Here is a 13,753-nt window from a genome sequence, read left to right as displayed (position 1 = left end):
GATTTGAGATAAGTTTTCAAAAGTATCTAAAATTCCATTTCAGTTTTTTGCAATTTAGTTCCTCCAATTAAATCTAACAACCTTTTTAGAAGGACAGCATTTCTCAAAATAAATCTTTAATCGCTGCTTTTTCTACAAAGTAACGCTTCAGTTTCCATCAGCAAATTAGAAATGTCATGTGCAAGACAGCATTTTCTTAGAATTACATTACTAAATTTTAGGTTTTTGGAATACTTTCTGCATTTAAGTGATGCTGTTATCAAAGTCTTCAGAATGAAAACCATTTTTTGTGACATTTGTAACTTTCTGATTAAATCTAAGAGAAAAGTTGAGAACGTCTGCTGAGTTCTTAATGGGGGTTTTGATGAAACGTGGCACACATTGGGATACGTCTAGTATGAGTCCGGCTATTATTTGTAGAAATTAAAGAAGGCACTTCCTAAGCTACAGGAAGACAGACAGGCTGTAATGAAGGCATGCAGGGAATAATCCTGAGGTAACCCTGCAGACAGAATAATGGAACGACTGCTGAGACAAAAAGACAGCCAGCACGCTGATTTCTACAAACTGCAGGCAGATTTTTGACTCACCACTGGGAAACAATCTTACATTTGCTTCAGAAAAAAAGCAAATAAAAAATGTGTCAAATTACCAAGTCAATTACAGATTCAGTTCAAATGACTAATCAGATAGAAATTTTCACCTTTGTGCTTTTATTTCAATCACTCAAAGCTTCTTGTTTTCCTAACATCCAGCTCAGTGACGTTACATCGTTACCTGTCCAAAACACGCAGGTTCAACGCTGTAACACAGGCTCAGCTTATTAAACAGCAAACTCTACCTAGTAACAGAGCATGGAGTGTATATGTGTGTGTCTTTTCAGGAAAACAAAATATTTCACACTCTGCCAAGGTGTACAGACGGGGAGAGGAGTGTCAGACACTTTGTCTGGGAGAAGAAACAGCATGTTAAACATGCACAACCAAAACTACACCCATAAACTGAGACAAAAACACACTGACAGGTGTGAACTGTATAAAATGTTGCCAGGGGAAAGAAAAACTCCAAAGACTTGTTTTGTTTTTTCTGCTTAAGGTGCTACTCAGGTTGAAGTGGGAAAAGCTCTTCTAATGTTAATCATTAAACTGCAAAGTGAGGATTAAATGTGCAGGTTTTCATGATAGGCTGGTCAGAAGGCTGATTATATTCTGTAGGAATTTAAATCCAGGGTTCATCGTGTCTGTGAATTTCTGATTTATACTTTACGATATTTAAGCAACAACAAAAACATTTTCAATTCAGCTAAATGAGAGTCTACTATGTAGTTAATGTTTGGGAATCAAAGCCTGTTTTTATGCACACTGCTTTCCAAGCACATCATTTAGTTGCTAAAAATAATCAAACATCAACAAAAAGCAGCGAATAAAAGTTAGAAACTCCAAACATCAACAAAGATATGACAGGAAGAAAGACTTAAAAAATGTAGGCAAAACTTACGTCTGTTTATTAAACAGGAAGTAAAAAGGTTCATTAATCAAACAGATTTTATAGGTCAAAATAATCCCTAAAATAAATTGTATGGCTTTTCTGTAGAATTTCAGTAAATGAAAAATTGCAGTGTTAATTTGAGGTGTTGAAAACTAGAAGTCTCTTTGCCAGATGATGCATACATAAAGGTTTTTAAGCAATATAAACAGGTTGAAGGAGTAACTGAAGGTTGGTGTACTCAAAAACTGCAGAGAATTTACCTCAATTTCTTTCAAACATTTTATGGAGAACGCTGGTTTATGGTCTAAAGCTGCGCACCAAAGTTTTTAATTTGGACAACCAGTTTGACAGTTTCAGACTCTGATCTCATCTTGGATTCTGATTTAAAGACATTTCTATGTAACCAAGAACTTAAGTTCATACAGGAAGTGATAAAACAGTGGAAATGACCAACAAACTGAAATCCTAAAGTTTTTTGTACTAAAATTAGAATACAACAAATGTTTATCTTTCTTGGGAAAAACATGAAATAATAGGCATAAATATGTTTTGAATTATGCTGGGATGAACTGAACTAAGGATTATGCCATTTTTAAATGAGGTTTCACATTTTCCTGGTCAATTTTTTAAGACCATCAGAAGGGTCATCCAGAGTTGGAGCAAGCAGTTGCAGCAAAATCTCCACTGAATCCTGTTTTGAATCATAATCACTGTGAGAAACTTAAGGGAAAAAATTCAGAAAAATGTTTCAGAGAACAACAAAGCAGATGGAAAAGGCTGGCAGCTTTGTACATCGATCTTAGTGTTTGGCTTTGGACTTGCTTTGAAACGAAGTCAGTCCTGTTTTATCAACCTTTACACACTGATCAAAACAGAGACAAGTGTTTTATGAGAACACAGAGATGGCCTTGCATGTTTCTAAGCTGATTCATAGGAAGTTGAAAACAAATTTTCAGAGGAATGACGAGAAAAAGTTTTAGAGTACAACAGAACATTATGTTCTCTGATTATTCGATCATCCACGACTATGTTCATGTCAGCAGCTGTTTTGGTTGGGTAAGAAGTGGGCCTCTTGGAAAACAGAACATCTGTTTTTGCCATAGAAACAATTTTCTGTGACATTTGAGAGAAAAGGTAGATAGGGCTGAAACGATTCCTCAAATGATTCGAGTACCTCGATTATTAAAATTCCTCTAGGAAAATGTATCTGCCTTGAAGCTTCGTTAAATTATGTTTTATTATGTAGCGCATCGTGTTCCGCATGGATCATTATTTATGGAGGGCAGCGCTGTTACTTCCGCCTACGAGTTGTTGTGAAGTGCTAGCAGCATGGTGTGGAGTTGTGCGGCGCTTTGTGAGGGTTTGGGGACAAATAAGGACTGTTGAAGTTTGCGGTGCGATGGCTGAACTACGACAGTTTTTGTGGGGTCGGAATCGCATCATCATGGTTTTGGAGCGAACGGTGAGTGAGTGAGAGAGAGAGAGAGAGAGGAAGTGAGAGAGAGAGATCCGATTCCTCTATATTCTATAGAGTACTCGATTACTAAAATATTCTTTTACAACAGCCCTAAAGGTAGATCACATAGTTCAGATTTCTACCCAACATCTGCTTAAACAAGCTGATAAGGGGAACCCAAGATGGAGCCAAACAAGAGAAGCTCAATGTTCTTTTTGACATTAAAACAGCTTCCCTGACACCTTTTCCATGACATTTGGTTGCACATTATAAGAAAAATCACAAAAACACAGAGTAGAAAAGTAATAAAGCCTTCCAAGTCAGATGTGGGCGATGCGCACATGAATACACAAACATTTTAGGAAAGATTTGATAAGTAATTCCAAGGTGTTGATTAAGGGACCAGCCCATGGAGTGCATCAAATTACCCTAACAAAGAAATGCAATTACAAACTGCTATTTCATTCAACACCTTATCATTGGAGCGTGTGTCTGACGTCTGTGCTCGCTCTTATCTTCTCTGAAACAATATCTGGTGTTTGTGTGCAGCCCCAGCCGCCCTTGACACCTGTGAGTCTGAACGGCTCTGGCTCCATCTTATCTGCTGTTTGTCTCTCTTCCTCTGTTTTTGCGTGAATGTGTGTTCCTTTGCTCCTCGGAGGCAGAGACGGAGAAAAACAGTCTTCATTGAATAGATAACAGCAGCTGTAACACATTAATCATAACTTGATTAACTTCCATCGTGCCACACATTGAATGGTCTGCTTCATTATGCTGGCAGCTCTGTTTTCTACGTGTGATTCTCTCCTTTGTTTTGGTTATTTCTCTCTAAATCCTTTCTTGTATCCTGAGCTGAACTCAAACTGTCGTTACTGGCATGTAATGAATCTGTTTTCTCCTTTGTCCAAATCTCATTTCAGGGTTTATTCCTTCTTAGCTCTTAACTCATACTTGTAAGGAACAATATTTAAAATCCTCCAGCAGTGGTGGGCAATGCAAGCTAAAAAGTTAGTTGTGCTAATCTTAGTGCTAACATGTTATACCAACATGGTCTTTAGCAGAAGCTAATGCTAAAGTGCTAACTTCAGCCATGTTCATTTCCTATACTTTTAAAACCCATCTGCATAAATAAGCAAGTATTTTTATGCTGATTTCTACCATTATAGTAAGTTATGTTTTATTTTAAATGTCATGTTTTTACATTTTGAAACTGCATTTGAGAGCCACATTTTTGCTTTCCATATCAATCCAGCAGTATTTGCAATTCATGTGGTTCAAGATGCCACAATAATCAGAGGTTAATCCTCTGAGAAAAATAATGAATAAACAAATTTTTATAAGCAGTAGATAGAAAGCAACAGTGCTGCTGGATTACATTCCACACTATAATCAAGGGATTACAGAACATATTTTAGTTTTTCCATGCTTTTATGAAACGGGTGCTTTAGACTTGGGATTTTTATACTGTTTCCATACATATTTGGCTTTGACTAAACTTAACTGCAGGAGTTTATGACAAAAACATTTCTAACCAAAGTAATATTTTTGTTCTACTAGTCTGATCTTGACCTTCTATGATAAAAGGATTATAAAATGTCCGTCATTGTGAGAGAAGATCATCTTTCTGTACTGTAGTAGTGATATATGAGGGCATAAAGACGGGGATTTGAGATCAGTGTATTTAATATCTGCTTTTTGTTGTTTAGAGGTATTTGAGCATAATATTGGATATCTACAGATAAACAACCAAAGCCTTCAACATCTAAAATACTACTTCTTTACCAACAGATACTCACACAGCCTCAGTGTTCTCTTACATGATAAATAAAGTAGGTAAAAATGGTACATCCCAGATCTGTTACATTACATTTTTTTATGTATTTTTGAAGCATTGGATCAGGACAAAATCAAAGGACTTGGAAGCAAAAAACCATCTCTAATAGAAAGGACATACAAACAATGCAAAAAAAAGAGTAAATTATTTTGATTTTCATGCGTCAACCAGTCAGCAGAATGAGGGTGATCAGTAGCAGAGGATGCCTTGGCAACAGATTTTTATGTTCAGTAACAACAAAGGAAGCACCAAGACTTGAGCTGAAACAGCAGGTGGAGCTTTGAAAACTAACACATTTATGCAACTGTGAAGCAGGGAGGTGGCAGCATCATGCTGGGAGAATTTTAATGGTCAGTGGTATATTACACAAATCCTTTATTGCCAATACAAAAAGACGCCTAGAATTTGTTTTGGTGTATCAATCCAATGTAATCACTGCAAAGCAGACAAGACAGTAGGAGAGAAAAAGAGAATAAAACGTATATGGAAGAGTAATAAAAGTAAAATTCATTTACATTTAAGAGTGATTTTAAGGTGGACGTAACTTTGGGAGCAGAGTAGCTAATGAGGGATGTAGAAATCAGCTGGAGGATATGAGCTGCTTGAGAACTGGGCGGTTCTGGACACTAAACTCTCCAACCTTTAGCCTGGTCATAAACAGATGAAAAGGGTGTTAGCAGGGCGGGAAGGATGTTTGATTACCTTCACATCAGTGTAAAGAAGGCGGATGTTTTATAGGTCTTTACTGCTGGGGAGTTCCAGCCCAATAAGTTTAGATGCTTCTCTTACAACCATATTGATTCCTGCCTCATCTGCAGCTGAGCAGCAGCCAAACTGTAGAAACACATTATCAGCGTTTTGTGGAAGACACATTAAACTTCCTAATATTCCTTAAAAAGAACAGAAAACTCTTAAACATGTGATTGATATTATCTTAAGATCAGAGGATATGATGCTCCCTATAGTTTCAGTACTTCAGGTTTCAAAACTGAAATAAGTCCATGAAAATTTATAAAAAACATGTTTATTGCTAAAAAAGCAGGTGGTTGATACGGAAGAGGATTAAGGATTAAGAATTACAATTTCTGGCCTTAATCTCTCAATTCTGAATTTTTTATCTCAGAAAGTTAAAGTCAAAATTTTTAGATTAAAGTCAGAATTTTGAAAAAAAAATAAAAATTTTGAGATTAAAGTCAGAATTTTGAAAATGAAATCTGAAATAAAACTCAAATAAATGAAAAAAAGTCACAATTCAGATTTTTTTCTTCAGAATTCTGACTTGAACTTTCTGAGATCAAAAGTCAAATTTCACTGTTTTTTTAAGTGATCCTCAGTTTGAAGTTTCATTCTCTAGAAATATTTAGTTCATTAGTGGCAATGAGCGTCTATATTTCAGACAATGTGGCAATAAATTCAAAGTTCTCATTCAAACAACATTTTTTTTAAATCCTTTCCATCTTAAAAACAATTAAATGTCTAATTTAAATACACTATTGAAACCAGTATATGTAAACCTGTGACTGTGATGGTGAATCTAGATGATGAGAAAAAATATTAAGTCTTAATTAAAACCTGAAAGGCAGATATTACTATTATAATTTAAGGACAATGAGTCATGGGAAAGAAAAAAATAATAATTAATTTCTTAATTGCAAATCCTTCATTTATACTCTAAACACGGGTTAAAGATAATTTCTGTGTAATCAGCAGGACTGGAAAGTAATAGAAAAAATCCTATATATTTATATGTATATATATTTATATCTGTGTGTGAGAGAGATGGAAGCCGATTCATTTGCAGGAGCCATTACCGTACAAACAATAATTAGCCTCCGTGTGAACAATTGCTCTTCTGTTCCCTAATTACTGAGTTACAGCCAGGAGATTAACGGCGGTTAAACAAAAAGCAATTAAGAACAAAACAATTACCATTTTTTTAACCCCTTAAAGCCATTTCCACTACGCAGATGTGTTTGCTTTACTTTTAGGGAACATGCAGTTTGTGCGTGCTCAGCTGATGAAGGTTCAACGTTCAGGCTGAGCTGATGTTCCCCAGAAGCTAAATTCAAAACATATTAGCTACGAGACGAGCTAAAGAACAGGCAGCCCTGCGTGTCAGACGCCAAGCTATTCCAGTTTATCACAGGCAGGGTGCTGGGAGAAATATAAGACATAAATGAATTATTAGCAGTTGTGGAGGCGCTTGCATTCAGTTCAGTGCAACATGAGGCCCTCTGGACAGAAAGCAGGAGGCTTAAAAAGTCTCTTCTGATATTTTCTGAATTGCTGGACAACGTGTACACTCAGGGCGCTAATAATTTATGCTAGTAAGTTGTCCTGCCGAGGGGTGCAACAGCATAAACAGAAATGTTGATTAGTGCAATTTTTGAAGGTTGCAGGCATCAGTGTGAAACTTCTGCTACTTTAGTAGCTCCAGATATCATCTGGGAGAGGTGAACATGTGAGAACCAGCGGTTAAAACCAAGATGGCTGCATCTGGAGTCGTATCTATGGCTGAGTATTCGGGCCACTGTAGTTTAAGAAGATAAAATACGTGGCCACGAAATTTAATTTCACTAATGTAAAAGAAAAAACGTAGATGTGCCACGATGTAAAAAAGTTGAAAATGTGCAAAAAGTATGAATTAAAAGGTAGAGACATTTACTATGTTACAACTACAATATTTTCTAACAACATAAATTCAGATATCTGCACCACAAAATGGCACAAAAAGTCGCTAGTGCCTTCTTTTTTTAAAAGTTGCTAACAAATTATCTGGCCATTGAAAAAAAAAGTTAATTTCAACAGAAAAATTCTAAAACTTTTAGATTAATCTCAGAAATTTTCTAGAAAAAAAAGAAATTAATGAGTTTGAAATGTTGAAAATTTGCTAGAAAAAATTCTGAAATTTTAAGATTAATCTCAGATGTCAATAAAAAAATTTCTGAATTTGAAAAGTTGAAAATGTGAAAAGATTTTTTCTGAAAAATTTCTGAAATTTGAGCTTAATCTAAAAATGTAAAAATCTAATAATCTAAATATTTTTGTGTTTTCTTGGAATGTTTTAACTTTTAGAACTCAGAAACTACAAAACAAATCTAGAACTTTTTTTAGATTGAACTACAAATTTCAGATTTTTACTCCTTTCTTTATCTACATCACTTTAAATGCCAAACATATTTAAAACATGACGATATGCGAAAAGTTCAAGAGGTGTAAATACTTTTACAGGGGACTGTCAGGTGAAATCAATATTCACAGATGACCTGCATTAATAATTGGTAAACTTGTAAACAAGCTTCCTTGCGTGTCTGTCTGCGCTCTACATTCCTTAAAATAAAACGCAGGTTGTTAAGATTCGAGTTAAAAGCTTAAACTGCTGGAAACATTTTCCGTTTTCTTCTACAGTCTCCGCACAACATAGAGGCACTTTTTGCTTTCATGTCTGCAGCTGAGCAGAACCCGCCTGTCAGTCACCCAGTGTGGGTTAGACAGCGACATCTCTCATCCTGTCCCTCCTGTTGGAGCAGTCTGCGTTCGGAGCAGGTAGGCGGCTGGTTCAGCTGTTTATTTTCAACTAACCGCCGACGGCTGCTGCGAGGTGTTTATAATGACTCATTTTTTGGGGAGCCGGAGGGTTTCTCCAGGGAGAGCCTGATCGCATACTGAGCTGCTGAAATGCCTCGAGTTTCTACTAACCTGCTTATATTTTGGATCAATAGAGTATTACGAAGTTTGATGCTACATGTGTCAAAAGCATTTATTGTTGCCCACCGTCCTCCTCCGTCTGTTTGACGATCTCCTCGCTCTCTTTGCTGCCCTCGGGGTTGGCCAGAACGAGGCGCAGCCTGACCGTGACGAAGGGCCTCAGTCCCCTCAGCGTGTAATGAGACGACGTCTGGATCAACTCCTCAGCTGCAAACTCTTGCTGATTGAACACATACTGGTACTGAACCTGCAAAAAATATCAAAAATAAACTAAATGCTTAGATTGCTTCAGGCTGATTGAAACGGTTCTAGCTGGAATAAGCAAGATCAGAGAAAGTATAAATTAAAGGTTAAACAACTGTCTAGAAAAATATTTTATTAAAATAAATTCATTAGCAGTCAGACTTTCTTAAGCCGTTTTCTCCAGGTGTGCAGCTTTTTTTAAAACTCATTTTCTGTCCCTTTATATTACCATGAAGGCATCTTCTCCAGTGTGTGCTTAAAAGGTGGTTAATAAGTAAGCTATGGACAAAAGAGACAAAGAAAATCTAAAAAATGTGTCAAAATTTCAGCTAACAGCCATTTAGGAAACAACTTGTTGGTATTTTCTCTTGGTCAAACTGTTATATTTGGCATAATTCATAATTCAAAAGTAAGATGCACAATGAAGAAAAATGTGTCTTACATATGATATATTTTACATTAAATTGGAAATAAAAGCTTGAGTATTAAAATAATGTATTAATATTTGCATTTATTATATGTTTATTGCATATATAATGCTCGATTATTTTGATCTAATGATTTTTCAAATTTCTAATTTTTGCTCATCAAACTCTGTGGGAAAGAGTAAAAACTTCTAAAACCAAATATGATAGTTCAGTTGAGATGCAGATTAACCAATCAGATTTCAAAGAAAACTGAAAAATCTGCAGAAAGTCGAAACAAAACTTTTGATCAATCCTATTTAAAACCTTATAGGAAAGCCTGGCTGATCAAAAGGGAAATATTTGGAGAAACAGATCAGAGATTTATCCTCCCAGCAGCTGCTAGACTCCATATCCATATCGTGTAAATTTGTCATTAATGTTCAGTTTGTTGCTCTTTGTTTCGCCACGGAGGGAAGATAAAGTTTTTTTTTCTTTTCTATTCAACTAAAAATTTCAGCAAGATTGAATTAATTTTGCTTAAATTTTGCTTAAATATGCTTAAACCAAATTGGTAGAAAATTATTTATTTTTTGGCACAAAATACTTTATTGATGGAGAATAGTTAAGTGTTAGCTTTGTGACGCCGCTTACCGTCAGATTGTAGCTGTGGCATCGTGTTACGGCGTATCCAAACGTTTCCCACTGGATGGTCAGCTGGCGGGCGCGGACGTCCACCACGTTGACGTTCTGGGGTCCGTGGACGGGATCTGAAGTGACAGCAGACGGAGAAACAGTCAGCAGTCGGATCAGAGCAGGAATCGATCCACTGATTCCTGGATTCTCTTAATCTGGCTGCAGTCTGAAACAAACGGCTAATCCCTGATCAGTGGCTGATTCTGCTGGCTTAAATGTCTGCAAATTAACTTAATGTTACACATAATTCCTTAAGAATGTAAGATATCATTTAGGAAGCTTTGGACTAAGATTGTTAAACTGAGGAAACTACCGATAGAAAACAAAATTCACATTTTAGATTGCCAGAACAAAGAAAAAAAAATCAAAATAGAAAACTGCACTCAGAAATATATGCATGTTTTTCTAACATGTCCAATGGTGTAAAGACAGAACTAAACAAAAAAAGAAGCAGGATAGTATCTCTTAAAATGTAGATTAAATTGATTCACTGGCAAAAACAGAAAGTCTTAATATAAAACCTCCAGAACCAAAACTGCAGAACTGGAGGCACCGAGCAGAAAACAAACCAACGACCTCATCATGAGCAGGTGTGACAGACAGGAAACAAAACAAGAATAACAAAATAAAACAGGAAGTCAACCAATCCAGAGATATCCGATCACCAGGGGGCGCTGCAATGTTAAAGGGACAGTCCATTAAAAGCAGATCCCACAAGGAGTTTACATTGATTTACTTATGATAAGTTACTTAAAACCAGAGATGATAAACAACTTTAATTAAAAAATTCAGGTAAGCTTTTTATTACTCTGTTCAAAAGTCTTGATCTGAATTCATTTTATGTTTTCTTTCCAAACTGGTTTGGCTTTATTCATCTAAACATCTATTAAAGTTTTTCTTTACTGAATTTTAACTCATTTTTATCCAGAATCTGAGCAGTTTTGTTTATTAAACCACTGAATTCTGTTAAAGCATTAATGAACCAGTGTTAACATATGACTCCATTAACAGAAACCAGTCATTAATTCCTATTTCTTTAGGTGCACAAATTAAAAATCTCAAACTGCTTGAATGATAGAAATTACAACTTTTACCTCCATTACCTGCATGTAAAACAGTAACAGGCTGAAAAACTCTCAGATTTCTGTGGTTCTGTCTGAGGACTTTCCTGGATTTGGGATTTTATTAGAAATGCCACAGATAATGTTCTTTAATTTTTTCCTCTTATTATTAGCTTCACAGTTTGCTGTCAGACGGTTTTTGGAACAAAGAGAAAAAAATAGTGAAAATCTGCCCAGTTCCACAGAAAAACTTAGAAAAACTTACAGAAATCTGAAGAAATATTAATCAGATCCATTTAAGGATTAAAGAAAAGTTTGACTGGTCTGGAGTTAGAAACGGAAACTGCACTGCCAGTTTCTGTAGCTGTAGAGAGGGTACATGTAGAGAAGCTACATGTAGCTTCTCATATAGATCTACATATAGATCCCAAACTTTAAAAACTCAGAAATATGAGATCGCCTTGAAACAAAATCAAAACTTTAAAACTGTTGTGGTTGAGACGTTGGATAAACTGGTATGATGGCATCTAAAAAACAACCTTCACTCAAATATTATCATGTTTCATAAAATAATAAATAGAATTGGATTTTTTTGAGTAGTTTTGACTCTGGCTACAACAGTCAACCTGTCCTACTTCCATTCACACACACACACCCCACGCACACACACACACACACCCTCCATGCACTGTCCCAACCATATGTTGGCCCCTCATCCGCTGCTTCCTCTAACCACAACTGACTCTACTCTAACGAGCTTGTTGAAACTCATCTTCCTGTGTGCCTAATTAGCTTCTATCAACTAACGACGGCAACCAAAGCAGGTCACTGCATAATTTAGAGGCTGTACTCGCTGTATTTTTTGGAGGAAAATTAACATTTTATTAATGGTGGAGGTGGATCTCTCTCCCCCAAAAAGACGTGAGCGGGAGAAATGATTCCTGGCCGTAAAGCAGACCTTGGTTGATATGCTGGATAACTGCTGGATAAACAACTCACAACCCAGAAAATAAATCTGCCTCTGGATCTTCACATTGATTCACAAACAAAAAGTTTTTTCTCAGCATTTGGGGAAATTTTAATTTTTTTATTTTACTTTAGTTTCTCACCAAAAATTGTGGACGAGATGCAAAAAAATCTAAATGTGGTCAGAAAATCTTCAGTGAGTGTCGGGTTTGTATAAGCTGCTGCACAAAAAGCATAAATGCAAACTTAATTAACTTAAGCATATTTGACAAACTTCTCATTTCATTTTTGTTTTAATGAAATACTGGATTGACCAATGGGAACTTTTTGCAAAAAATCCAACCTGTATCACTAATAGCTTTCTGAATGCAGTCGAGTGCTTTAGAAGATTATTCCCTCAAGCTTCTTAAATACGATGTCAGATGAGCCAAATAAGACAAAGATTAGACAACAGGATCCTGGATAAGCTGAGACCATCTGAGCTGAATGTTTCTGCTGGTTGTGTTCACACACATCCAGTCCTGTGCTTTTATTTCCATCAGTTTAACTCCAGAGCTCTGGAAAATGTTTACCTTTGCTCATGTTTTTCCTTTGCATGGTTGGTATTAAATATCTTAGAGAGCAGCTGGTTTGCAGATTTGAACTGTTGATGTCCTCTGTCTTATTGTTTAATCCGGGTCAGGGTCATTTCCGAGTGTTTTGTTACAGTACGGGGGAAGTTACCATCTGCTGCAGGTCTTCTGGTGACCAAAGACAAGCTTTCTAAACAAACCTTCTAATAAGTAGCTCTATTTGGTTCCTGTGAGACTTTTTGTTTTGAGAAAGTCCAATAACTCAATTAAAATTGTTTATTGCCGACCAGTACTGGTTTTATAGACTCACAATCCATTCCTACCTCCAGCTTGACATTTATCAGTGACTGCAACAATTGTCAGAATAGTATTCAATTAAACTGGACAACCTCACACCCAAACAAAACTTCCTACTTCTCTCATGAACAGGAGCTGCCAAGTGTCACAACATGACATTACAGTAAAACGTCTCCAACAAAATGTCGCTTTGTTCTGTTAGACGAAGATCAAATGGAACAAAGCGAAATTCTGATCTTCGTCAAACGGACACGCGAACGCACACACACCCCCACACACGATGTAATTCCTTGATTACAGGGACATAATCCCCCATCACTGAGTCATGGAGTGAATAAAAACAGGTTTTCACAAAGAACTGCAGTACATCAAAGCTTATCTGGCCGTTGATTTAAAGAAAAGATTCAACCTGAGTTTACTAAATCATAAATTTGCTCAGAGTTCTGGGATAAAACCAACAACAGCACATAGACTTTGATTTAATCCTGTAGCTTCTTAGTTTAGTTTTTAAGAATCCTAATCTTTTAGTAAATCTAACTAATGCCAACATTATCTTATCTTATCTTATGAACCCTCACTAATCGGAGATGGAAGTAGCTTCAGCAGAGTTAATCACCTGATTTAAAACAAAGTTTGGATCATTTCTAAGTGTTTGTTTAAATAGATCCATCTCCCTCCAGTGTCAGGGGGTTTGAAGTTCATCTCCATCTCATTTTCTGCTAAATCGAAGGTCATCTGAGAACCGATTTCTAAAACGTTTGCTGAGAAAACAACCAGTTGCAGAGAGATGGAGTGATATGGAGAGCAGGAGAGCTTAAGTTTGAATTATAACTTTGTTTACATCGTTACAGTGATGAGACCTCCCCAGATGACCTTGGTCATGACAAATGCCAGATTTTCTATATCATTCATTTTCTGCTCCACTCCTTCCTCACACCGCATTAATTATTCCTTCCCAAATCCATTTCAGTCGTTTCTTCACACCCACTCTGGACCTGGCTGAACCTCTAACATTTGTCGAGATCAAC

General features: G+C 36.3%; 1 protein-coding gene across 11 annotated transcripts in view; it reads right to left on the bottom strand.

The window, feature by feature from the left end:
• ptprt (protein tyrosine phosphatase receptor type T) overlaps positions 1 to 13,753 on the bottom strand; it is a 334,801-nt gene that overhangs the window by 161,228 nt on the left and 159,820 nt on the right. For all 11 annotated transcript variants that reach the window (XM_032549166.1, XM_032549170.1, XM_032549167.1 and 8 more), the window contains exons 9-10: positions 9,788 to 9,903; positions 8,553 to 8,733 (exon numbers count right to left, since the gene is read on the bottom strand). In XM_032549166.1, the coding sequence (XP_032405057.1) occupies positions 8,553 to 8,733; positions 9,788 to 9,903 (297 nt within the window). The remainder of the gene's footprint in view (positions 1 to 8,552; positions 8,734 to 9,787; positions 9,904 to 13,753) is intronic.

This window comes from Xiphophorus hellerii, chromosome 20, assembly GCF_003331165.1.
Source record: "Xiphophorus hellerii strain 12219 chromosome 20, Xiphophorus_hellerii-4.1, whole genome shotgun sequence".
In the NCBI taxonomy this organism is placed as follows: domain Eukaryota; kingdom Metazoa; phylum Chordata; class Actinopteri; order Cyprinodontiformes; family Poeciliidae; genus Xiphophorus; species Xiphophorus hellerii.
The sequence above is the reverse complement of the archived record's forward strand: the minus strand, read 5'-3'. Positions and strand labels throughout refer to the sequence as shown.